At 35.4% G+C, this 26999-nt stretch overlaps 1 protein-coding gene across 2 annotated transcripts; it reads right to left on the bottom strand.

Annotated features, from left to right (window-relative positions):
* Positions 1-3991: 3991 nt before the first annotated feature.
* Positions 3992-17621, bottom strand: saal1 (serum amyloid A-like 1). 2 transcript variants are annotated; one of them, XM_056451731.1, is made up of 13 exons: positions 17495-17621; positions 14964-15148; positions 13510-13611; positions 13353-13436; positions 13180-13259; positions 11175-11234; positions 10964-11079; positions 7952-8114; positions 7763-7845; positions 5915-6085; positions 5628-5806; positions 4362-4454; positions 3992-4284 (listed from the first exon to the last, which is right to left on the bottom strand). In XM_056451731.1, the coding sequence occupies exons 1-13, from the start codon at positions 17496-17498 to the stop codon at positions 4189-4191; spliced, it is 1416 nt and encodes a 471-aa protein (XP_056307706.1). In that variant the 5' UTR covers positions 17499-17621; the 3' UTR covers positions 3992-4188. The 2 variants fall into 2 exon arrangements, with proteins under 2 accessions (XP_056307706.1, XP_056307707.1); XM_056451732.1 differs by lacking the exons at positions 3992-4284; positions 4362-4454 and having other exon boundaries at positions 5689-5806; positions 5880-6085.
* Between the last annotated feature and the right edge of the window lie 9378 nt (positions 17622-26999).

Genomic DNA, 26999 nt, shown 5'->3' with positions numbered 1-26999 from the left:
TGCAGGAGAGCACAATGCAGACGTGTGGCTTCCTGCGTCCACTGCGAACACCATATTCATCTTTAATGATGCGCTTTATAGAGTTCCCGACAGATCCAGAGTCTGTTCTACAAAGCACATTTCTGCTACTAAGCCCTAAATATGACGCAGCATTTAGATCAACACTAATGCTTTGCGGGGTCGTGATGCTAGTTTGAATAAGTTGTTCAACAACAAACAGTTTTGGGGAAAAAAAATGATAACAGATCACGTGAAAATTCTAAATTCTCTGTATTTCTTGAATTTAAATAGGTTTGTGTCCAACTTTAATATTTGTTTAATATTTCAAATCCAATGAAAATGTTCAAATCCAATCATAAAATATATATGAATATAATACAAATTATATATACTGTTGAAGTCAGAATTATTAGCTCCCGTTTATTTTTCCCCCAATTTCTGTTTAACAGAGGGCAGATTTTTTTTAAATACCTTTCTAATCATAATAGCTTTAATAACTCATTTCTAATAACTGATTTATTTTATCTTTGCCATGATGACAGTAAATAATATTTGACTAGATATTTTTCAAGACACTTCTATACAGCTTAAAGTGACATTTAAAGGTTTAACTATAGGTTAACTAGGCAAGTTAGGGTAATTAGGCAAGTTATTGTATAATGATGGTTTGTTCTGTAGGCTATCGAAAAAAAAATTGCTTAAAGGGGCTAATAATTTTGACTTAAGATGGTTTTAAAAAAATTATAAACTGCTTTTATTCTAGCTGAAATAAAGCAAATAAGACTTTCTCCAGAAGAAAAAATATTATCAGACATGCTGTGAAAATTTCCTGAATCTGTTAAACATCATATGGTAAATATTTAAAAAAGGAAAAAAAATCAAAGGGGGTTTAATAATTCTGATTTTAATTGTACACATTTAAATATACACCTGACAAAATTGTTTCCTAAAGTTGTGTATAGTGTGTATTACATAATATATAACACACACATATGTCAAAACAAACTTTTAATCTTTGCCCAGCACCAATTTTTAAACTACCTGACAAAAGTATTGTAATTGATCCCAGCTGTAGGAAGTGCCAGAAAGATTTTTCTGATCATCTGTTGAACTGCATCCCAATCATCTCAAATACTGCAGAAGACCTATGGGAAACCTGCATGGACCCAAGATTCTCACAGTATTCGTTCAAGTTTGTTAAAGGAAAAATCATGGTTTGGGATTACATTCAGTATGGGGCGTGCGAGAGATCTGCAGAGTGGATGGCAACATCAACAGCCTGAGGTATCAGGACCTTTGCACTGCCCATTACATTACAAACCACAGGAGAGGGCAAATTTTTCAGCAGGATAGCGCTCCTGCTCATACTTCAGCCTTCACATTAGAGTTCCTGAAAGCAAAGAAGGTCAAGGTGCTGCAGGATTGGCCAGCCCAGTCACCAGACATGAACATTATTGAGCATGTCTGGGGTAAGATGAAGGAGGGGGCACTAAAGGTGAATCCAAAGAATCTTGATGCACTCTGGGGGTCCTGCAAGAACGCTTTCTTTGCCATTCCAGATGACTTTATTAATAAGTGATTTGAGTCATTGCAGAGATGTATGGATGTAGTCCTCCAAGCTCATGGGAGTCAGACACAATATTCATTCTTTTTGCACTGCAGCATGACTTTATATTTTATACTGAACATTATTTCTGTTAAGTGACAAGACTTCTGTCTAAGCAAAGTCAGACCTTACTGTCCTAATGAAATAATTAAAAATGAAGGCATGATTATGTTTTGTTTTGGTAAAATAAGCATAATCTAGAGGCCTTTACCTTTCATATAAGCCACTTCTGATACCAATGATCAACTAGAAGTCAAGTTAATATTTGTTGTTCCTAAAACTTGGATAGGCGACAAGACTTTTGTCAGGTAGTGTATACATATTAAAATAAACAGCATTATTAAGGTTAATTAAAATATTTCAAATGGGCAAAAGTGATCAAACCAAGTGCTCTAAAAATGATTTTGTCTTTAAATTTCTCTGCTTATCTGTTTGTTGATTTATTTATTAATAATTCATGATTTGTTCATTTCAAGTGAATAAAATAATTAGGTGCAAATATTGTGTGCATTCAGGTCCAACTGACTTTTGTTGTTATTGTTTATTTTAGGTAATGTTCCACATCATCATCATCATCAGCTCAGGAGATCTGGTCATCAGTGTGAAGAAGATTGACAGCTGCCATTCATCTTCCACTTCCACATGAACAGCACTTCTCCAGTTCTGTCAGTTCAAATTACTTCCAAAATTTAGCTGATAAATGCAGCAGTCTGGATCATATTCACTCTGCAGCACATCTGCCAGATCAGCCTCAGGTAAAGCTAAAAAAAAAACAAAAACCTGTCAATCAAAACTTCTCTGACATCGTGCATTTCCATCCCAAACACGATCTCCTCGCTCGAAATTAAAATGAGCCCGCATTCAGCCCGAGTGTCTCTCTCAGGTCCTCCTCCTACGTGCTGGATTTCCATAAGAATGCACTGCGCTCTGCATATCAATCCAGACTGTTAATTAAAGAGCTGTTATATTCCTGCTGGCGTCACAAGTGCGCAGTCGGTTCTTTCTGATGATACAGGCCTTTTGGAAAGCAAATGAGGAGTAAAATCACAGGCTGGACGCGGCCCGCACTTTTCAGGAACACCTGATGGGGTTTTTAAAGCACTGAACGCTTGAATGTGCGTAAAAACAACGTCAGCGCGTGTTCGCTATTGTGTGCTGGAAGTTTTTTTTCTGATAGTTTGGATATTAAAATTAATTTAGGTATTTATTGGCTTTCATATTTGGTCAGGGAAGTTTAATCAAGCTTAATTGGTGTGTGTGAGCCAGTGACGTTCGATGGCATGGATTAGTGTGTTTGAGTGATATGTTAAGATTCGTTTTATTCTATCAATGTTTGATAACTTTTCGTTCACATTTCTAATAAAAATATTGTTGTTGTGAGCTTTTTTCCCTTCAGAAAACACTTGAATGTGTGTAAAAACAACGTCAATGCGTGTTCACTATTGTGTGCTGGAAGTTTTTTTTCTAATGGTTTGGAAATTAAAATGAATGATTGGGAGGCCATGATTGGTAAGGGCCGATGGAGGGAATTTGGCCAGGACACCGCGGTTACACCTCTACTCTTTACGAGAAGTGTCATGGGGTTTTTTAATGACCACAGAGAGTCAGGACCTCAGTTTAACATCTCATCCGAAAGACGGCGCTCACTGACAGTATGGTGTCCCCTTCACTATACTGGGGCATTAGGACTCACACAGACTGCAGGTTGAGCACCCCCTGCTGGCCTCACTAACACCACTTCCAACAGCAACCTACTTTTTCCATGTGGTCTCCCATCCAGGTACAGACCAGGCTCAGCCCTGCTTAGCTTCAATGAGTAACCGGTCTTGGGCTGCAGGGTGAGATGGCTGTGGCCAAAATCTTTTCGTCCACATTTCTATTAAAAATATTGAGAAAAATTACTCAAAGCAAACTAACAAAAATAGAATTACACTTCTAAATTAAATGATTGAACAAAAATAATAATAATAATAATAATAATAATAGAATATAAATCAAGTGAAATATGCTTGAAAGGCTGGAAAACAAGAAATCAAATCTGTGGATGACTTGAAACCTGTAAACCCATAAATACATTTTCTGTCATCATTTACTTTTACAGCTATTTTTTATATCAAAAGAAGGATTTTAGAAATTGGTTGGAAACAATTGATTTATATGGTATTTTCCTTTTTTTTTACTATAGATTTCTAAGGCTGCCAGGTTTAAACATTCTTCAAAATATCTTCTTTTTGAGTTCAACAGAAAAAAGAACCACTTGAATTTGAGTATATTGTCATTTCTGATTAAAATATCCCTTTAAATTATTTTCAAAAACCCAAAACATGAGCTACTCCTAATTATTTTATGCAATTAGGAACGTATAACAGCATAGCAATACTAATATAAATGTATAAAACAAGCTGTGTTTACTGAATGGAAATGTCAGCAGTGTATACAAACAAATCAACAACATACACAATTTAAACGAATACTTATATAACATCTCCTAGGAAAGCTAATTTATCCTATCTAAAGCAAGATTGAGTTCATTCACAGGAGATTGTAAACTCATCTCCAGTATTTTGTGTCCCAGAACCATTTCAGCTCGACTTGTTGGAGGATATGGCGAAGTCTTTCTTTATAATGTCTGCCAGTATGGGGTCCACGTCTGACAGCATACAAACCAGATGCTGGACCTGTAGATAAGAAAACACACAACTGTGATTAGTCCAAAGCAGAGGCACATATAGACGAAAAACAGAGGAGATCATACCGCTGCTGTGTGTTGAGGTAATAGGCAGCCCACAGCAGAAACACAGCTCTTCTCTGACAGATGACCTGTCCTGACCACCGATAATAACACATCCTGAAGATCAGAGAGAGTTTACTATAATTTGATTAATTTCGAACAGAAAAAAAAAATCATACACTTAAAACAATTCTTTAAACAAAATACATTTCATCATGGCTGAAATGGAGCAGGATGAAGAAACGTATTATTTTCCCCAGCCCATTACCACACAGATTATTTCTTCTTTTACTTGAGCTTTACATGAGACATATTTTTCCTTTTGGCATCTTTTACATATTATATGATTAATTCACCATTTGTACATTTCCATAACATAGACCCCAAAAAATACATTGGGCTCTATTTTAACGATCTAGGTGCAAAGTCTAAAGCGCATGACGCAAAAGCCTTAGAGGTGTGTCCAAATCCATCTTTTAGGGATTAACCTGGACCCGCTATGACTAGCTGCTGCAACCTACCGCTGGTGCTTTCCTTGTTTCACGTGCGACTCATCGGCTTTGAGCCCCATGGTCCCTAACGAAAAGGTCTTTTTGCAGAATTTACACATTGCCACGTCGTTAAATTTACACTTTCCCCGTCTTTGCATTTTGAACTTCACCTCGACAACCGCGTAATGACAGCACGCAGGTGCAGACCGACGTAAGCATCTGTAGCCGACCTACCGTAATAATCTAATAAATCACGGAGACTGTCATTTCTCACATACTAAATTAATCAACTATTAGATGTTTTACGGGGGACCACTGTGCTTTCGTATCGTCATTAAGCACACCGGCTGAAAATGTAATACCTAAAGCCACTTTTACGGTAAATTTAAGACAATTTAAGACCTTAATTTCCCGGATTTTAATTTAAGACATTTTAAGTCTTTAAGGACCCGCGGGAACCCTGTAGTTCATAATATATTGTTGAACAATAGAATTTAATTAATTTATTCAATTTATTATTTGTAAACTTTCAAATTGCATACCTGTAAATATACGAAGTAAAAATAAGTGTTTACTTATAAACTTTTATTACTTATGAGTATTACTTATTAATACAATTTCTTAATTACTTATTATATTATTACTTATACACAACTATAACATTATATATTTATATGTATTTTTTATTACATCATAATATAAAGTGTGTATGTTGTTATAATGTAATACGCCTCGAGATATAATTGAATAAATTATTCATATTTTATACAGTGGATTTGACCAGCTGGCAGTTTTTTACCTTCTGGAGCTCCAGAAGGACGTCAGAGAGAAACTCAGCAGTGGTTTCAACTAAAGCTTTGAGCTGTTCATCATCTTCTCTGTGACTCTCCTCTGACTCTGAGTTTCCAGCAGTCCGACTCTGATGGTTGTCAGCATTGAACTGCAGAATGCGCACAAGGCTTCCTAATAATTCTGCACCTGTTAGAAATAAACACATTATGAGCCGAAACCACAATATAATTCGCTTGTTAGTTTGTGACGCCTGATATACCGTTTCTGGGTCTATGTAAAGTGCGTGTTTCGTACTGATGTGTGTGTGCAGGCTGGAGTGTAACGCAGACAGCAGAGCGAGTGCCGGTGCCAGAAGAGCTTTCTGCTCCTGCAGGATGAGCGGAGGATCGTCCGGCTGACAGAAATCCTCACAGAGCAGCTCACAGACGAACGTCCACACTGCAGAACCACACGAGTGATCTGAAACTGCAGATCAGGTACAAGTCAGACAAAATAAATAAATAAAAAAAATTTTATCATAAAGCTTTTTATGAAAACAACAACAACAACAACAACAAAAAAACACCTAAATCAGGGGTGTCCAAACTCTGCCGGTGTCCTGCATAGTTTACCTCCAACTTCCTTCAACACACCTCCTGAAAGTTTTTAGTATACCTAAAAAGAGCTTGATTAACAGGTTTAGGTTTGTTTAATTGGGGTTGGAACTAAAATATGCAGGACACCGGCCCTCCAGGACCGAGTTTGGACACACCTGACCTAAATATTTGGGCTACACTTGGGCTATTTTGGTGTCATTATTGTTGAAAAAATATGTGGTATAGGATTAGTGTTAGAATTAGGGGTGGTTTGGGTTTTTTGCAGGTAATTATGCATATTTTACTTTTGTCCTAGTAACTGCATAATGAGGATACTGTAAAATATACCAATTTCTACAGATTTTTTTAAAAGAAAAGTGAGATGTTCTAGAAAGAAACGTCAAGTTTATCATAATTGTTATATTTAATTCAATGTCGAAGTAATTAAGTAATTTTAAGACTTTACAATTAATAAAATGATGATAATTTATTTATTATTTTGATCAGACTTTACAGTAAGCTTTCATTAGTTTATGCGTTTACTAACATGAATAATCTATTAACAATACCTGTACAGCATTTATTAATCACATTTCAACATTTCCTAATACATTATTAACGTCCATGTTAACATTAGTTAATGACTCGCGAGTTAACATGAACGACTGTATTTTAATCAACATCAACAAATACTGTACTAAATGTATTGCTCATTGTTTGCTCATGTTAGTAAAGGCCTTAACTAATACAAGCTTAATGCAAAGTGTTACCAATAAATAAGACATTAACTTAATTTTATACAGGTTAATCATTAACATTTATAAAACAAATAAAAAACTAATAACTAATTACAACAAATGTAGACATTAAATTAAATAGGAAGATCATTTTTAGTGTACAGTTAAGTGTGTAGGCAGATTTATGTGGTTTATCAGGACACACATTTGTTAATAGCAGCATGGGTGTTACAATGTTTACATGATTCATGAGGACATTTCATGTGTCCTCACAAATCAAAAGGATTCAATCGTACTAAACAGGGTTTTCTGAGGGTTGGGTTTAGGGGTAGGGTTGGGGTAAGAGAATATACAATCTGTACAATATGAAAATCATTACATCTAGTGAAAGTCATCCAAACCCTAACCCTAAACCACACACAAAAACAAACATTCATTCATTTTCCTTCAGCTTAGTCCCATTCATCAGTGGCCACACAGCGGAATGAACCGGCAACTTATCCAGCATATGTTTTACACAGTGGATGCCCTTCCAGCTGCAACCTAGTACTGGGAAACACCCATACGCCCTCATTCACACTCATACACCAATTTAGTTTATTCAATTCACCTATATTTTTGGACTGTGGGGTACACTGGAGCACCCAGAGGAAACTCACGGAAATACAGAGAGTACATGCAAAGTCCATACAGAAATGTCAACTGATCTAGCCGGGACTCGAACCAGCAACCTTCTTGCTGTGAGGCAACTGTGCTAGCCACTGAGCCACCATATAACCCAAACAAACAAACAAACAGAAAACGTTTGTGTGTGTGTGTGTGTGTCTCACCCAGAGCCTGCATGCCCTCCTCTACTGTAGTCAGCAGCTGAAGTGAATGCAGATACACTTCCAGAGCCTCCGGACTCTCTGACCTAAAGCACACACAAACACACATTTCCACCACCCTAAAGTCAGATTTCCAGCTAAAATGCAGGTTGGTAATCCCCTTGGCTGATCTTCCTGTACTGTGCCTCTCACCTGAGCTGCTTGGCGGCCTCCAGCAGCGAGGACAGGACGTCCGGCTGAGTGTCTGTCTGCAGGTCAGTCCCGCTGCGTAAAGTGGACACCCAGCTCTTCATCAGCTCCTCATCCTCATCGAAGAGCTTATCCAGCAGCTCCCCAACCTTCACCAGCAAATCCACTGCGGATACAGACACACAGAAGACTCCAGAAACTTCACAGACACACATTACTATGTGATTTAAAGAGTATTAAAGGTTTTCACACACACATCAGGTAACTGCATTATAATTGTATGTATATATGTACTATTAATTCACTGTAATTGATTTGATTTATTACATATTTATTGCCACATCAGCAACTTATGGCTATTTCGTGGCCAAATGGATATACATTAAAATATTACATGATAAAAACTAATTCGTATTATACTAAAAAAAGTTACCTAGACAAATATATAAAATATAAATAGATAAAATTCACACTAAAATTTATTCAAAGTTAAATATGATTTTTCAGTTCTATTTTTGATCAAAAATGTAAAACTCTTCCTGGTGTTACGTTTTTAAAAACGTCCATCAAAGTACTCTCCTTATAATGTTGTCTAATGGAATTTAAACTTCTACATAACAACAAAATATGTTTGATGGTAAGAGCAGTCTGGCAGTAATTACATTTAGGTGATTCTTCGTTATTTAATAAATATGAATGTGTCATCTAGAATGTCCAATTCCACATCTGGTATAGACCTTTGATCATGCCTGGACTCAAAATTATCATTCGCTAAATGTCTTTCATTTATTTTCGGGTTCATTTCATGTAGTTTGTTGTTGATGCAGTTGTCCCATTCTCTTTGCCATGATTTGTTTATGTACAAATTGATGGAGGGTTTCAAGTCCTCAGGAGGAATTAAACATTCGGTCACATTCGAGGAGATAGCTTGTTTTGCAGCTTCGTCTGCCAGTTCAATTCACTGTAATTCATACAAGTAGATAATCAGTTGATTAAAGCAAAATATTTATGAATAAATTTTCATCTTTTTTTTTACATTTTTTAATATACATATGTTTATAGAATTTATGTTTTCTATAAAAGACCATTTATTTTGTTTCTTACATCAATGTACTAACTAAATATTCAATATTTATAGTTCTAAAAAATATATATAATTATTATATATATATATATATATATCTATATATATTAGTCAGAGTTGTGAATTTTGACATGGCTTTACCAGGCCTGTAAAAGTTTTGGAAAAACAGAAAACCCCACAAAGTTTTGGAAAAGTCATGTAAATTAGTTTAACAAATATCTGTATACTTGAATTAGGGCTGTGTGATATTGGAAAAATCTGACATTACAATATTTTGTATTTCTGTGATATATTTATATTGTGATGTGAATACAATTTTACTAGATGATTTAACAGGTTTATTTGGATTGATTGGGGGGATTTTGTAGAGGAGTGAATCTTGAATAATATATAACAAATAAATTACAAGCATAGATAAATAAAATATAGTAAAGATAAAAGTGAATTATAGTTTTCAGGTATTCACTATTTAGGTACAGATAATGAATAATCAACACTGCGTAGTCTTCATTGTATATCATTTATTATTTAAAGTTACAATAAATTTCTTGTGGCTGGATGTTTTAAAATGTGAACTACTGAAATGTTCACACAGTCACAGACCTTAAAGGTACAGTTCACCCTAAGATTAAAATGTACTCTCTATTAACTCACACATCACTTGTTTCAATACTATAGGAGTTATTAAATTATATTCTTTTTGTGTTCATTTAAAAAAAAAAAATCATAAATGTTTGAAACAAGTGAAGGGTGTGATGAAAATGGGAAGTCATTTTGGGGAACTATCTCTTTCAAAATGCATGCAGATGATGAACTTTTACTCCATTAAGATTAAACTCTATATTAAACTATAATCCCAACATTGAATATCCTACGATGTGACTATTGCAGATGCACACATTGCGATATCAATGCTGAAACGATATATTGTGCTGCTCTAACTTGAATATAGGTTAGTTGTCTTTTTTTCTGTCCTTGGCCAAAAACTTGCTCTGAGATTGTTAGTGCTGTGTAAGCATTATCAAAATCAATTTTACATAGATATGAAAACAAATTTAAACAAAATAGATTGGCGCGTGTTTTATGATATGCTGTAATAAATTTGAACGTCATTGTTTTTATTATGTACTATGTATATGTAAACATTACATGAAACATTACGTCATGAAAATATACTCGAAATTTCTGGAAAAGTCTTGGAAAAGTCATGGAATTTTAGTTGTAAAAATGTGTATGAACCCTGATTAGTGTTAACTTTTATACTTATTATTATATAAATATACAATAAACTATACTATATAAATAATGAATAAGTTATTATATTTTTAAATAATTTATTCACAGCTTTTAAAAATGTAATATTTAGTTATAGTACATTATTGTAAGAAATAAAATACAAAACGATTGGCCTTTTATAGAAAACATAAATTCATCAAAAACTACATGCCGACATTTACTAATAACAAAAACAAAATGTTAATATAAAAAAATACAATTATTAATAATGCAAAATAATATCTTTAATACTATGTTATTATTTATTGCTAATGAACACAAAAATCACTAATTTAAATAATTTATTTTAACATAGTTTAAGGATGATGATGATGATAATAATAATAATAATAATATTATTTAAAACAATTTTACCATGAAACAAGTTTAAACAAAAATAGTGTATTGTTTGTTTGTGTTTAGATAGGGTTATGTGGTTTATCTGGACACATATAAACATGGGTAATTCCTAGATAATACAATGAAACATTTTTTAAATACATTTTTATAAAACATTAAATATTAACCTGCATATTAACTTGTTTTAATATTTAAAAATATATGTAGGGTGAAAAAAAAAGTTTAAATAAAAAAATATGAGTAAATACTTCAATGTTCAAGTTTTTTTTGTCTCAGCTATTCTCAGCTTTACTGACCGTTGGTGGAGCTGCTCATGATGAAGCACAGACTGCTGCACACCGCCGACTGTTGCCGTATCCTCTCCAGCCACACAGGGGCGACGTCAGCCTGAGACAAACAGGTCAATAGTAGCCTGACAGACACACGCACGCACAAACACGAAGACATTAATTAGACAAACATGATCATTTAGACAAATACATTTAGAAAAGCATCATGAGCTCTGACCTGCACGTTTCCAAGAGTGTTGGAGGATCATTGTCTCCGAGCAGCAGAAGTAAAACAGCGCTGAAATGTACAGAAAACAAACCACAATTATGAAGGAAAAGACGAATCAAGGGACATTCCCATTTATTTACTCTCCCTCAAGTGGTTCCAAACCTTTATTAGTTTCTTTATCCTGTTGAACACAAAAGAAGATATTTTGAAGAAACGCTGTAACCATTGACTTCCATACAAACACAAAATATTGTGGAAGTAAAAAGTTTTCTTCAAAATATCTTCTTTTGCGTTCAACAGTAGAAAGAAAGTAATGGCTCGTTTCCACTGAGTGGTACAGTACGGTACGATTCGGTATGCTTTTATGGTCGTATCCACTGTCAAAAGGCATACCGAACCGAACCATACCACTTTTTCAGCACACTTTTGAAAGGGTACCAAAAGGTGGAGCTAGACGCGCAGCTGAACGCTATTTGTTTACAGAGATACGTCATTCGCTTACGCAACAAGCCAGAATGAAAACAAAAGACCCGCCATGTTTAAAATACACAGCCGAGAGATTACAGCGGAATTATATATACATATAATAACGAGCCATGGTCGACCCGGGCTCCAACAAACCTTGCTGTCATCTTGATGAACAGCCACAAAGCCAAAAAGAAGAGCAGATTTACCCTGTGCCCCTTAGTTTTTTACGAGCCTGTCTGAAGCGCGAGCGGTTTCGTTTTCTTGCTTGCGCTAGCCGTGCATCTATATCTGAAATAACAAACTTCTTGAGCTGATGATAATAACGTGCGCTTGATTATTGACGTGCTTTTGAAACCCGATCCTGTCAGACACTGACAAACGCGAGAGTGACACGCAAAAAAAATTAAAAAAAGCAAAAGCCGGAAAAAAGGCAAACCTGAACAAACTGCCATGTTTAACTATAATCATCACCCTTTGGACTATTATGAACTCAGAATGACAGAATTACTCTCTAACAGAGGCTACACGTGCTGCTGAAGATTAAAAAAACAGATGAGAGGTTTGCACTGACTGTGGGCTATATTTTGTGTTGTTTTTGAACCTAAATAAGAACTAAATGTCTGTTGTGTGTAGTTTATCTGTAGTTGGTATCATATCGGAGACTGTAAGGGGCTGTATGTGTTCATCTATGCTGCATTTATTTATTTATTTTATATAATTACAGACGTTACAGTAGGCTGTTTCACACTGTTATTGATCTGCAGTTATAATCAACTCATGTTCATAGAAAAGTTAGTAATAAACATTTCTACACAAGTATTTATGTGTATAAAGCATCTGTTTTATGAGACGTGCTGCTCGTATGATATGTAAGCGACCCGTACAGCTTTACTGTAGACATTTTCTCGAGCAAAAATGACGTTGATTGAAACTTTGTCATACACCACGCCCACCAAAAGGGTACTCTTGTTAGTGGAAACGCAAGCCTGATAAAGGTGACCCGTACCGAACCATACCGTACTGTACCAGTCAGTGGAAACAAGCCATAAAACAAGTTTGTAACTAGTGAGAGTTAATGATGATGATTTTTAGTTTTGGGTAAACTGTCCCTTTAAGCTGAGGCAAAGAGCATAGAATCACCAAGAGGCGACAATCAAGTGCGATTTGGGGAAACAGCCACTAGATGGCGCGGCGGCCATTTTGGAATGAAAATTCCAATAGAGCAACAGCATATTAGAAGTCTGTAAAATAAACTGTTAAAAGTGCTGATGATTGTGATCATAAGTGTTGTATTGTCGTATTTCAGGTTGTATCTCAGCTTTAATGTGCTTTTTAAATAAATAAATAAAAAACAAAGCAGCTGCTTGTCATCACGACAGCAATTAGATTCAATGGACAGCCGACCGCTTTCACCCCAAAATGGCGGAATTCTGGGCTGTTGCTGGGCACTGCTGTTGCAATGGAACGTTCTATTGAGTGTCGCCTCTTGGTCATTCTAAGCTCTTTGGCTGAGGTGAAAAATGCCGTTTGTCTGTTTAAATCTCACCCTAAATCACAGTTCTGACTGAGAGAAACACATGCGTCATGAAAACAGGCCATATTACCCAGAATTCCAACACAGATCTCCTGTAACAAAGTCACAGAGCAAAGAAACCGATAAATAATTAATACCAAAAAAACAATTGAAATGTGAGGAATTACAATGAGAACCAGACTTACAGTGAGCCGAGGGTTATGGGACTTTGCAATCACACCCAGTAAGATGTCTGGAGCCTTGAACTCCTGGAGAAAAATGGCCACATCCTGGACAGAAAGATGTGTCGTGTGTTAGCGATAACGGGACTGGAAGAGGGTGATGAATGGACTCTGACTTTACCTTATCCATAGCCATATCCCAGACTTTACACAAGTCCTCCTCCAGATCATCCGTCAGCTCTGTGGAAGAATCACTCGGCCCACACTCTTGATCTGACACCATCTGTTTTAGGTCATTTGATTGGTCATTATTTTAACTTAAAATGTCATTTAATATAAAAATGCATACCTTTAACAGACAATAAACAAAAACTAAGTATTTATTTATAGACAATGTGACTTTTAATAAATTACTTTCAAATGAAATATATAAACTGCATACAATATAATGACTCAAAAAATATTTTAGCTGCTTGTTCAAACTACTCATAATGAGCTGAATCAACACAATTCTTGAGTTTTTGGGGGGCCAACTTAATTGTTTTATGTTGAATCAACTTAAATTTGTAAAAAAAATTGAGGTAACTTAATCGATTTGTGTTGGGACAACATGAAGAAATTGTGTGGAACCCTGCATTTTTTACAGTGATGTGTCTGATTTAAAAATTAAATAACAAAACATGTTGAATTAATACGTTTATATGTACGTTTACATGCTTTCTGGACTTATTTTATGCATTTTAAAATTGGTTATACATTAAAATGATGAAAAACTCGTTATTTATCATTTCTGGTTATTAAAATATGTTTAATTTATATCTTACATGTTTAATTTTTATTTAATATGAAGGTTAAAGTTACGGTTCGAACAAAAAAAGTAAATTCTGTCATTTACTCATCCTCAAGTGGTTCCAAACCTGTTTAAGTTACTTTCTTCTGTTGAACGCAAAAGAAGATATTTTGAAGAATGCTGGAAAGCAGTACACTTTGACCTCAATAGTATTTTTTGTTCCTACTATGAATGTCAATGGCTGTTTTCTATCACAAAAAATTGGATGAAATTGGAAAACAATTCTTCAGAATATTTTTGTATGTATGTGTTCAACAAAATAAAGAAATTCAAGTTGGAACCACTTAAGTGTAAGTTGAGGAAATATACATTTTTGGGGGGTGAACTATTAAAAAAAAAAAACTTACATGGCCTATATAAACATGATTTTAATTCATTAATTTTCCCTCAGCTTAGTCCCTTTACTCATTAGGGGTCGCCACAGCGGAATGAACCGCCAACTAATCCAGCATATGTTTTAAGCAGCGGATGCTCTTCCAGCTGCAACCCAGTACTGGGAAACACCCACAGTCTCCCAATTTAGTTTATTCAATTCACCCATAGCTCATGCCTTTGGAGTGTGGGGGGAAACTGGAGCACCCGGAGGAAACCCACACCAACACGGCGAGAACATGCAAACTCCACACAGAAATGTCACCTGGCCCAGCCGGGACTCGAACCAGCGACCTTCTTGCTGTGAGGCGACAGTGCTAACCACTGAGCCAGGATGTTGCCCTAAAAATGATTTTAGAATCCAAATTATAATTAAAAACTGATTTAATAGTTTACATGATTAAGCATTATACCTGTATTAGGCGGGTCAGGGTGCTGAAGAGCCAGTGTTTGCTGTAGATGGTCTGGCCGATGGCATCTGCCTCCTCGCCAGCTTCAGTCTCATCTTCCTCGGGTGGAGGTGAAGGGTTGCGGTCCAACTCTGGCGAGGATCCACAACTGTCTCCATCCACCTCCTCAGAGCCTCTGTCACTGGACTCTGATCAACCAAACAATATACAGGCTCTATATATTGGGGTTGCATTATTTATCGTTTCAGCATCGATATCACAATGTGATCATTCACAATAGTCACATCGCAGGAAATGCAATGTTGAGTGAGGATTATAATTCATCATTTACATGTGTTTTTGAGGATTCTGTGGTTTTACAAGCATTCGAGCATAAGAAAATGTACCATTTGTAACATTAATAACAATTCAATTTATTAAATTAATTTTTGTTTTATTATTTAGTTATAATATTTATTATTTTATTATTATCGTCATAGCTTAATTTTATTTGTTAATATTTGAGGTTTTTAATTTTAATGTTTGCCCAAGCTTTTTATTATTAAATTGGAATTACTAAGCAATTTTCATACTTCGGCTAAATTTATAAAGATAAATGAAAATTCTGTCATTATTTACTCTCCCTTCACTTATTCCAAACTTGTTCCAAACTTATTCCAAAATGTTGGAAACCTGTAACCATTGACTTTCATAGAATCTGTTTTTCCTGCTATGGAAGTCAACGGTTACAGCTTTCAAATCAAATGCTTTCTTCACTGCTGTACCTGAATACTACTCTGAAAATGATACAACTGTGTTTATTTTATTTGTATCCTTTTCTTTATTGTATTATCTATGCTTGTAGGTGGTTTATAACAATTAATGCATGATCCACTTCATCTACAGGATCATCCCAAATCAACCTAAATTTATATAAACTTTTTCCAAATAGGGATACTCAAGTCATCATGGTGAAATTGTATCCATATCGCAGTATCACAAAATTTTGCAATGTTTGATTTTTTCCAATATGGTGCAGCCCTAATTATATCCTAAATGAATGCACAAAATGACTTCTCTAAACGATCAGAAAGAAATACTAAATATGCACGCATGATCTGTATATATAGAGATTCAACACTCACTTTATTAGGTACACCTGTCCAACTGCTCGTTAACACAAATTTCTAATCAGCCAATCACATGGCCGCAACTCAATGCATTTAGGCATGTAGACATGGTCAAGACGATCTGCTGCAGTTCAAACCAAGCATCAGAATGGGGAAGAAAGGGGATTTAAGTGACTTTGAACGTGGCATGGTTGTTGGTGCCAGACGGGCTGGTCTGAGTATTTCAGAAACTGCTGATCTACTGGGATTTTCACGCACAACCATCTCTAGGATTTACAGAGAATTGTCCAAAAAAGGGGAAATATCCAGCGAGCGGCAGTTCTGTGAGCGCAAATGCCTTGTTGATGCCAGAGGTCAGAGGAGAATGGCCAGACTGGTTCCAGCTGATAGAAAGGCAACAGTAACTCAAATAACCACTCGTTACAACCGAGGTATGCAGAAGAGCATCTCTGAACACACAACACGTCCAAACTTGAGGTGGATGGGCTACAGCAGCAGAAGATCACACTGGGTGCCACTCCTGTCAGCTAAGAACTGGAAACAAAGGCTACAATTCACACAGACTCACCAAAATTGGCCAACAGGAGATTGGAAAAACATTGCCTGGTTTGATGAGTCTTGATTTCTGCAGCGACATTCAGAGGGTAGGGTCAGAATTTGGCGTCAACAACATGAAAGCATGGATCCATCCTGCCCTGTATAAACAGTCCAGGCTGGCGGTGATGGTATAATGGTGTGGGGGATATTTTCCTGGCACACTTTAGGCCCATTAGTGCAAAGTGAGCATTGTGTGTATGCCACAGCGCACCTGATTGTTGTTGCTGACCATGTCCATCTCTTTATGACCACAGTGTACCCATCTTCTGATGGCTACTTCCAGCAGGATAACACACCATGTCATAAAACGTGAATTATCTCAGACTGGTTTCTTGAACATTACAATGAGTTTACTGTACTCAAATGGCCTCCACAGTCACCAGATCTCACTCCAATAGAGCACCTTTGGGGTGTGGTGGAACAGGGGATTCAACAAATCTGCAGCAACTGCTATCATGTCAATATGAACCAAAATCTCTGAGGAATATTTCCAGCATTTTGTTGAATCTATGCCACGAAGGATCAAAGCAGTTCTGAAAGCACAAGGGGGTCCAACCCGATACTAGTAAGGTGTACCCAACAAAGTGGCCAGTGAGTGTATATTCACTGTAAATAAAGCTACGACGCTTAGCACGTGCAAATACTACAGGCTTACAGAAAACAGTTGTGGTGTCTATTAAAAGCTGGAAAAGTATTGTCTGTTTGTATAACGTAAATAATTCAGTTAAACAACTTAGAAATGATATACACAACGTAATATTTATAACTTACATATGATTATCTGCAGGCTTAGCCGCACTAGCCGCAGAGCCACAAACCATGACTTACCCATAGTTAAATAACGTTCCACAAATAACGCTAAAAAACGGAAATTCAAGCGTACGAAAAATTAACTTTAAGCTTCATTGTTTGAATACATCTCAAAAATGAAATAAAACTTCCGCTAGTCAATCCGCAGAGCATTATGGGAACAATAGAGAAATCACAAGTAGATAGAAAGGCATGTCCGCGGAGAGTGTTGAAATGGGCGGGGCTTGAGTGTCGGCGCGTGAGGAAAAAAATCGTATATTTTTATTCTAATATTACGTGTATTTTACATTATTACAGCGTGACTTTGCACATATTCATCTGTATTTTATTATACTGCACGGACACGTCCTTACAGCCCTTATTGACCAACGTTTAAATCAGGTTTTAGTCTTAAAGTTCACCCAAAAATAAAAATTCTGTCATCATTTGTGACTTTATCCTTTACTTGTTCCAAATCGGGTTGAATTTCCTTCTTTTTTTGAGCACAAAGAAAGATATACTGAAGTATGTTGGGGGAAAACAGCCATTGACTATACACTTACAAAAATATCTATTATTAATATCATATTGAAGAACTGTCAGTATATTGGTAATTATATAGAATATTGTAGTGATGTATTACAAAATGCTAAATATTACATCAAGAATTGCAGCTTTCCATATATTGGGGAATATATGTCAGCATATATGGCCCTCATACAGGCCTAGTTCTTCATATTCAAATATGTATTAGCAATATACACTATTCATGATAAATATTTATTATATACTATAGAAATATTGGCTAAAATGTAACCAAAATGCAGCACAATGTATATGTATTTTTCTTTGGAAAAATTTCCCAAATTATAGTAGTTATTATAATATATTTTTACTTTTTTTTTTATTCATTTTCTTTTCGGATTAGTCCCATTCACCACAGCAGACTGAACCGCCAACTAATCCAGCATATGTTTTACACAGCGGATGCCCTTCCAGCTGAAACCCATCACTGGGAAACATCTATTTTTATATAATTGTTTTTCATAAATATGTTTTATATAATTGTTAATTGTTTCCATAATTTAGCTTTGAATTAGATGGGCTTTACCCACCTCGCAAAATTGACATAAAATTAATTGTAGATTTACTCTTTTTATTTATAAGTAAAAATGAATATGGTATAATATATCTTATTTATAATATATTACATATATCTTATGGTAAAACAAGCCAGATCTAATCAGTTTAGAAAAATCAATGCAGTTACGTACTCCACACGGTAGATGGCGGTATTGCACATTTGTCGAGTCGGCTCATCTGAAATGGACCAAACAAATCAAGAGGAAGAAGCTGTCGTGGTTTGAAATTTGTAGCGCGTTGTATTGCGAGCGCGAGTGGCCTGCGAGGTAAGTGTAATCTGCTTTATATCATGTTGTTTAGCAATGTTTTTTATTATATGTGTGAGTTTTAATATAGTATTACGCTAATATCAAAGCACAGGCACTCTTTATTCCAAAAATCTTAGACAAACATAAAAACGGTGTGAGGGAGTGTTACAACATTTTAAACGCGCAAAATGAAACACTTCTTAAGCAAAGTTTGGTGATTAAGAGCATTTATTGTGTACATTGCTAGTCGCCTTAATTAAATTTCCCTATGAAGTCAATGAAAAAGTCAGTCATGCGATGAAACTTCTGCAGTTCTGACTTTTAAATCATGTTTGCTTGTGATTTCATAACAAGAGACTTTTAAACACAAGTACCAAGTTAATTCTGCTTTTAGAAAATCAGTTCAAGTTAATTTCTGATTTTTTTTCATTGATTCATATTTTATAAATAAACTATATATAATACTATGTTATGGAAAATGAATTTTTTTTAGTCATATGAGTAACTTTATTTTGACTTGTCACAGTAAAATCTAGTATAAAGTACGCTGATTACTATGAAGTTATTGTTATTATTATTATTGTTGTTGTTGTTGTTGTTGTTATTATTATAATCTCTAATATTAGTAATTATTTTTTTTTTCTCCACAGATATTTGACTGTGGCTATGTAAAATGAGCAGTCTAGCAGGTATGAGTTGCTTAAACACTTTAGACTAAAACATTTACACTATGACCACATTTGCTGGTTTCCCTGTCCATATGCAGATTGCCCATGTGCATTCACAAGCTGGATGAAGCTTTCGAGTCACATCAAACACACAGAATGAATATTAAACAATATTTATGCATTATCCATATACAGGTAACTGCTGTTGACATAAAGAAACATTGAATATAACACATTGATACTAAAATAGTTAAAATAAGTGAATAAATAATTGAATTTAAATGTGTAAATAAGTAATCAGCTTTAAGCTGTAAACCTGTGACTAATTATTTTTTTATGTTAATAGGTGTTTTTCATTCTTCTAGTTTTAATACGTAACCATCAAGCGTGATTGTGTCCTGAAGACCAACCGCATTTGAAGAGTCTGTGCATCTACCTCAATGAAGACTTGTAAAGGAATATGTGGTAAGTGTGTCAACCCACCCTCCTTTCATAAATGTATTTGTAAAACTCACAGTCACAGGACTGAGTTTGGAACACTTCTCAGTATTTTCTCTCCTTTTTCTCCAGGACTGAAAGTGGTGGCTGAATCTCAAAATGCACACACAAAAGTGGAGAAGTGGAGGAGTATCATTTGGGCTGAGGATGCTGGTCCTGGGGACAGACTTACAGATGTTGGTGTAGAAGTTTTGCAGAACCTGCTGAGTGTCACATATAGATTGGATGGACTTTTTGGGTTCATGTACACTTAAAGGGTTTTTTTTTTTAACCAGAAATGAAAACGTTTAATTATCCGTGTCGTACCAAATATTTATTTGTCTTCAAAGTACAAATTAAGATACTTCAGGTGAAATCTGAGAGCTCTCATTCTCTATAGACCGCAATGGTCCTAACTTGTTTAAAGTCATAGAAATACCTAAAACATCCTCAAAACAGACCACATGCTTTCAGTTGTTCAATCAGAATATTTTTAAGCTACAAGAATATTTTTGAGTGCATATAAAGCAAAAACAACAGCCTTTGAGTTTCTTTATTCTGTTGAACAAGATACAAGATATTTTGAAGAAAGCTGAATACCTGTAACCATTGGTGTATAACCTGTACTTCCATGGTATGTTTTTTACAGGTTTTCAGCTTTCTTCAAAATATCTTCTGTGTTCAACAGGAAAAAAAATCTTAGTTTTTATCTTATTTGTTTTGTCATAACTTTGACATTTTATATATATTTATTTTGTATTGTTAATGTTTTTAATATTGTTAATGTTGCTTTTATTAATAAAAGCTTTGTATAATCAGTTTGAATGGATTGCATTTTTGAAAACCTGTTGATCAAAAATGTTGATATGTATATGTGTATTTTTGTTGTTTATTAAATGTATAAACATAATCATTCATTAGCTGAAATTTTATGACTTTATTATGCTTGAGAGCGTACTTAGAACGTCTATTAGATTTTCACTGACAAAAGCCCACATTTAGAGCCGTGATTTAGGCCTAGACCAATTTCACACAACCGGTCTAAAATAGAAGGTATATTATGTAGCCGTCTAAATGAAGACTAGTCCTAAACTTGGGCTAATGCTTAGACGTCTATTAGATTTTCACTGACAGCCCAAATTTAGCCGTCATTTAGCCTAGACGTCTTTTAGACCAAGAAATGCTTGCTGGGTTGATTTTGACTAATGTATATTCTGACTGAATTACCGAAGGCAGGGGCTGGTTTGAGGATGTTTTGTTGTATTTTTCTAGACTTTAAACGAGAGCTGTCATTTTTCACCTGAAAAAAGGTTAATTTGTGTCCTGAAGATGAACAAAGGTCTCAGGACATTGGAACGAAATGAGGGTGCGTAATTAATGATATAATTGTAAGTTTTGGTGGTTGTACTAACACTTTAAGTATACTTGACTGATACTGAAAATTATACATTTATTTAACCAACTTGTTCATATTTTCAGTACCTATTCTAAGCATACTTGGTTTGTAGGTGTTTTTTACTCTATTAAGGCCTATTAAATAAATTATTTTCACATAATTTTACTTACACCCTCGGTTTCAGAGATGAGGCTTAAGATTAGTCAGTGTCTAAACTGCATATTTGAGCTGTCAAAATTGAAAATAATTTCGTTATAAAATACACCAGTTCTGTTTTGTGTCAAGATGCACACATCTTTCTGTATTTTTGTTGTAAAAGCTTCTTACTAAGGCCTACTCTGTTGAAAAAAGTATTCTTCCAGCCAATCATACCTACTTTAAATGTGTTATTGATTAGCTAACTTTGCTAACTAATCTTATTTTGAAAACACATTTTGTGCTAACCTTAGGTATATTTGAATTTTATTTACGTTAAAGTAACTCATAACTTTGTGTAGTTTTGTGTGCTAAATTCAACCCAGCCTCATTCTAGAAAACATACCTCTATATACATTTCTGGAGACCGCAAAATACATCCAAGGGGGTACATTTTGTTTTCGCAAATCCACGAGAGGCCGCTGTCTACACTTTTTGAGATTTTAAATTTCTCTCGCGAGTTCCATTCACCCCTGCTATTCTTGTGTAAACCCACCAGAGGCCGCTGTTGACTGATTGACTGACTAAATGATTGACTGACTGATCGACCCTCCTCCTCCTTCCCTAAACCCAACCGATTTTATCGATTGACCCACCCACCCACTTCTCTAAACCCAACCCACAATTTTCAAAAGCAATTTAAAAAAAGAAAAGTCTAATTAAAAAAAAATAATAATTTTAACACATTTTCAGATTTTACTACATTCTCACTCTGTTATTTACTTGTTATTTGATTTTTGTATCCTGTTTCTGTTTTACCTGCTTTCTAGAACATCTCTGCGCCAGACTCGAACCCTGTCATTGTGATGTACATGGCGAGCTAACGGGACAAACTGGTTACAGTGGGAAAGCAGTCTATACGGAGGTAAGCGATCAACTGGTAAGTGCAAAAAGGAATGGCGTCATATCGCCCTGTAGCGTTCAATTAAAAAATGAAATGCAGCCATCTGTACCTCTAACTACATAATTCGTGGTCTCCAGTATCGTATATAGGGGCTACTTTATCAGAATGAGCTTAGGTTGGCTAAATTTACTTAACATTTTTAACATTTCACTTAGTAAAACTGAAAGTTCTTACATACTTGAATAGTTTTATTAAAGTGTAGTTTGTGTTACAAGTACATTACTAATAAATTATGAGTGTATACATATACGGTAATGTACTGTTTCTGACATTGAATAATAACTTGACTTTATTGTTAATTGGCTACTACAAATGACACAATTTGTCTTTAATCCGTTTAAGTCAAGTCGTGACGTATGGGTGACAATACTGTTTCCGGGTCCGAGCCGCTACTCACTTGAATTGAGAAAATATTTTTTTATGGCCACTTTTTAGTCCTATCACACATTAAAATGAATTTTACTGTATATAAAGTCATAGTGTACACATCGGTCTCTGGACTTGCTGCATCACAAATACCAAAATTTTAACAATTTCTTAAAAATTTATCACTTTCTGTCCATCAGAAATTAGGCATGGATATATTTAAATATGTATATACTGCGATCGTGATTTTCGAAAGTATTACAGCGCTTTGTAAACGTGTATTATTACCATATGTTGAGTCTCCCAACAGTTTGATAAAGGGATTGGACCCGGAAGCCGCTTCACGTGACGTCACACTTAACAAGCGGATAACAAACTATCATTATAGTGATTTTTTTTGCTACGTACACTTGTGGTATAACACTAGAAAATCACAAGTTGTCTAATTGTACAATAATAGAGCACTTAGGCATGGGATGATAACCGTTTTCAAGGTATAACGGGGTTTGTAAAAGTCAAGGTTTTAAAACCGTCAAAATTTTCTGTTATACCGTTCCTAAGGTAAATGTAGGATTATTTATTTATTTATTTATTTTTGATTTATTTTGATTATTTTTGAACTTGTGTTTCTAAAAATTAAATATATTGTCTTCAAAGGGGAAAATTTGATTGATTTATTTTTACCCAGACATTTTAAAAGAATATATTTTAGAGCAGTGATCACAATACTGTAATATTTTTATCCAAGGTTATCATACTGTCAGAATCCTATTCCGGCCCATGCCTTCTTGCTCTGCATTGTATAACACTAGAAAACCACTAAGAACGATAGCATTATAAAACTAAGTGGTTTAGTGAAAGTATACTCACTCGTGACCTTGTGGTTAAAGTCAGACTTAGTGGTTAAAGTCATACTTATGATCCAAGGGTTGCAGATTCGAGTCCTGGCACCACTAGGAATTGTTGGTGGAGTTTGTGCGTGCTGCTTGTGTCTATTAAATTTAAAGCTCAAATTCTGAGCTTAGAACCATGTTCACAAACTATTTATTTACAAATGTTTACTACAGCATACTCTAAAGTTCACTTGCATTACAAATGAAAAATGCCCACTAATAGACTTTAAAGCATACTAAAAGTGGGCCAATTTAGTCCCAAATGGTATTATTGCAGGTCTGCTTCTAGTTTGTAGATGTTTATATGTAAAGTTTTAAATATACCTCTTTATTACTTAAGTATATTTATTAAATATATTTATTGTGAGCAGTTGTGACAATTTGTCTACTGTATGTGTACTGTTTAAATAAGATATGGATCAATCACTCAATTGTGCTAATTTATAATGTATCTGGTATTACAGGATGTTTTATTAATGTATCCTGCAGTGGAGCCACAATCATGTATCAAGATCTTGATCAAACACAATAAGGGAAGTAGACCACTTTATATTGATATAGTTTTAGTTCAGACACCTGTTCATCTTGCAAGTTGTAAATAATAAATTGATAAATAAATAAAACAGCTTACATTTAAAAAAAATAAATTGAAAACAAATATAAATATATAAGTAGTCACTTTTTGGCAATTTGGCAAACTTTTCCAGTTTAATATATATTTTTTTCAATTCAAGGTCAATGTAATTTTAAACGTTTACGCTCATTATCTTTCTTACTCTATATTTAGTTTTTTTGTGTTATAATTTTACACTTATTTTCAATTTTTAATGTTATCAATTTTCGATCCGTGACCGCGATACTTTTGGCGGGAATTTGATCCCATACACCGTTGCTTTTGAGGTACGTCAGATGTGCGCCTGCTCGCTGAAAAGAAGCCGTTGAATAAAGTCGTTATTTTTGTTTTGCCCAAAAGTATTCTCGTAGCTTGATTTTGACTAACGTATATTCTGACTGAATTACTGTAGGCAGGGGCTGGTTTGAGGATGTTTTGTTGTATTTTTCTAGACTTTAAACGAGAGCTGTCATTTTTCACCTGAAAAAAGGTTAATTTGTGTCCTGAAGATGAACAAAGGTCTCAGGAGATTGGAACGAAATGAGGGTGCGTAATTAATGATATAATTGTAAGTTTTGGTGGTTGTACTAACACTTTAAGTATACTTGACTGATACTGAAAATTATACATTTATTTAACAAACTTGTTCATATTTTCAGTACCTATTCTAAGCATACTTGGTTTGTAGGTGTTTTTACTCTTATTAAGGCCTATTAAATATATTTTCTTCACATAATTTTACTTACACCCTCGGTTTCAGAGATGAGGCTTAAGATTAGTCAGTGTCTAAACTGCATATTTGAGCTGTCAAAATTGAAAATAATTTCGTTATAAAATACACCAGTGCTGTTGTTTTGTGTCAAGATGCACACATCTTTCTGTATTTTGTTATAAAAGCTTCTTACTAAGGCCTACTCTGTTGAAAAAAGTATTCTTGCAGCCAGTCAGACCTACTTTAAATGTGTTATTGATTAGCTAACTTTGCTAACTAATCTTATTTTGAAAGAACACATTTTGTGCTAACCTTAGGTATATTTGAATTTTATTTACGTTAAAGTAACTCATAACTTTGTGTAGTTTTGTGTGCTAAATTCAACCCAGGCTCATTCTGAAAACATACCTCTATATACATTTCTGGAGACCGCAAAATACATCCAAGGGGGTACGTTTTTTTGCAATTTTTGTTTTTGCAAATCCACGAGAGGCCGCTGTCTACGCTTTTTGAGATTTTAAATTTCTCTCACGAGTTCCATTTACTCCTGCTATTCTTGTGTAAACCCACCAGAGGCCGCTGTTGACTGATTGTTTGACTGACTGAATGACTGACTGACTTACTGATCGACCCTCCTCCACCCTCCTCTTTCCCTAAACCCAACCGATTTTATCGATTGACCCACCCACCCACTTCTCTAAACCCAACCCACAATTTTCAAAAGCAATCCAAAAAAAGAAAAGTCTAATTAAAAAAATAAAAAAATAATTAAAGAGCCCATATTATACATGAAATAGGGTCATATTTAGGTTGTAAGGGTCTCCAACAACAGTCTAATATGCATGCAAGGTCAAAAACACTTTATGGTCTTATAATCTGCATTTATTTTTACCTAATTATCCCAACGACTCCCATATGAATCGTTCAGCGATTCATTTGTTCCCAAACCTCCTCAGCGCGAAGCTAATCTGCGCTGATTGGACCGATGACAGCCTGCTGCGATTGGTCGACAGTGACAGGCTTCAGCGCGAGACAGAGTGAAATGCCCAGCTGAATCAACAATAAAAAGTAGTCACAGTGCACACACGCTTCATAGTGTAAGGCTTTTTTCACACACACACACACACACACACACACAACCCTCTCAGAAGAACTGGGGAGATCGACGCGAGTCTCCTAGCCGTCACACACTCTACCTGCTCTTTTCTCTCTCTCTCTCTCACACACACACACACACACACACAACCTCCTCAGAAGAACTGGGAGAGCGACGCAGTCTCCTAGCCGTCACACACTCTACCTGCTCTTTTTCTCTCTCTCACACACACACACACACAACGCTCCTCAGAAGAACTAGGGAGAGCGACGCGAGTCTCCTGTCTCCTAGCCCCTAGCCATCACACACTCGACCTGCTTTTTTTCCTCACACACACACAAACACATCACGCTCCTCCTCAGAACTAGGGAGATCGACACGAGTCTCCTGTCTCCTAGCTTACGATGACCATAGCAACGACAAACGGCAGTGGAACGCGAGCTCACAAAAGCATTTAACGTTAAATCCGTAAACAAAGCGGCACGCGTCGCGTTTTCAACGTGGCTTACATGCGATAAGAGAATATAAAGAGTAACCGCGTGTACTGTACCAGGTTAACAAGTAACAAAACACAATAAATACATAATTTGCAAGCTAGAGTAAACGAGGCAACAATTTTAATCGCACTTACTTACACTAGTGAAAACCTCAACCACTGACTCTTCACAGTTTCATCTTTGGGTAGAGACTGTCAATATTATCCATCTGAGCACAGCGTGACTTCATTCGACCGGCGGCGTCTGTGTGTGTGTGTCTAGTGTTTTTTCTGTGTTAGTGGGCGGGGCCGCAGGTTTCAAATCTCCCGGGTTTGCGCGCGTAACTACTGGCGAGGC

The sequence above is a fragment of the Danio aesculapii genome, chromosome 25 (genome assembly GCF_903798145.1).
Source record: "Danio aesculapii chromosome 25, fDanAes4.1, whole genome shotgun sequence".
NCBI classification, from domain to species: Eukaryota; Metazoa; Chordata; class Actinopteri; order Cypriniformes; family Danionidae; genus Danio; species Danio aesculapii.
The sequence above is the reverse complement of the archived record's forward strand: the minus strand, read 5'-3'. Positions and strand labels throughout refer to the sequence as shown.

Coding starts and splice junctions, on each gene's coding strand:
- saal1 (XM_056451731.1), bottom strand. Junction 13,437..13,509: donor GGGATATGGCTATGGATAAG/GTAAAGTCAGAG, acceptor CTTTCTGTCCAG/GATGTGGCCATTTTTCTCCA. Junction 13,260..13,352: donor CCCATAACCCTCGGCTCACT/GTAAGTCTGGTT, acceptor ACTTTGTTACAG/GAGATCTGTGTTGGAATTCT.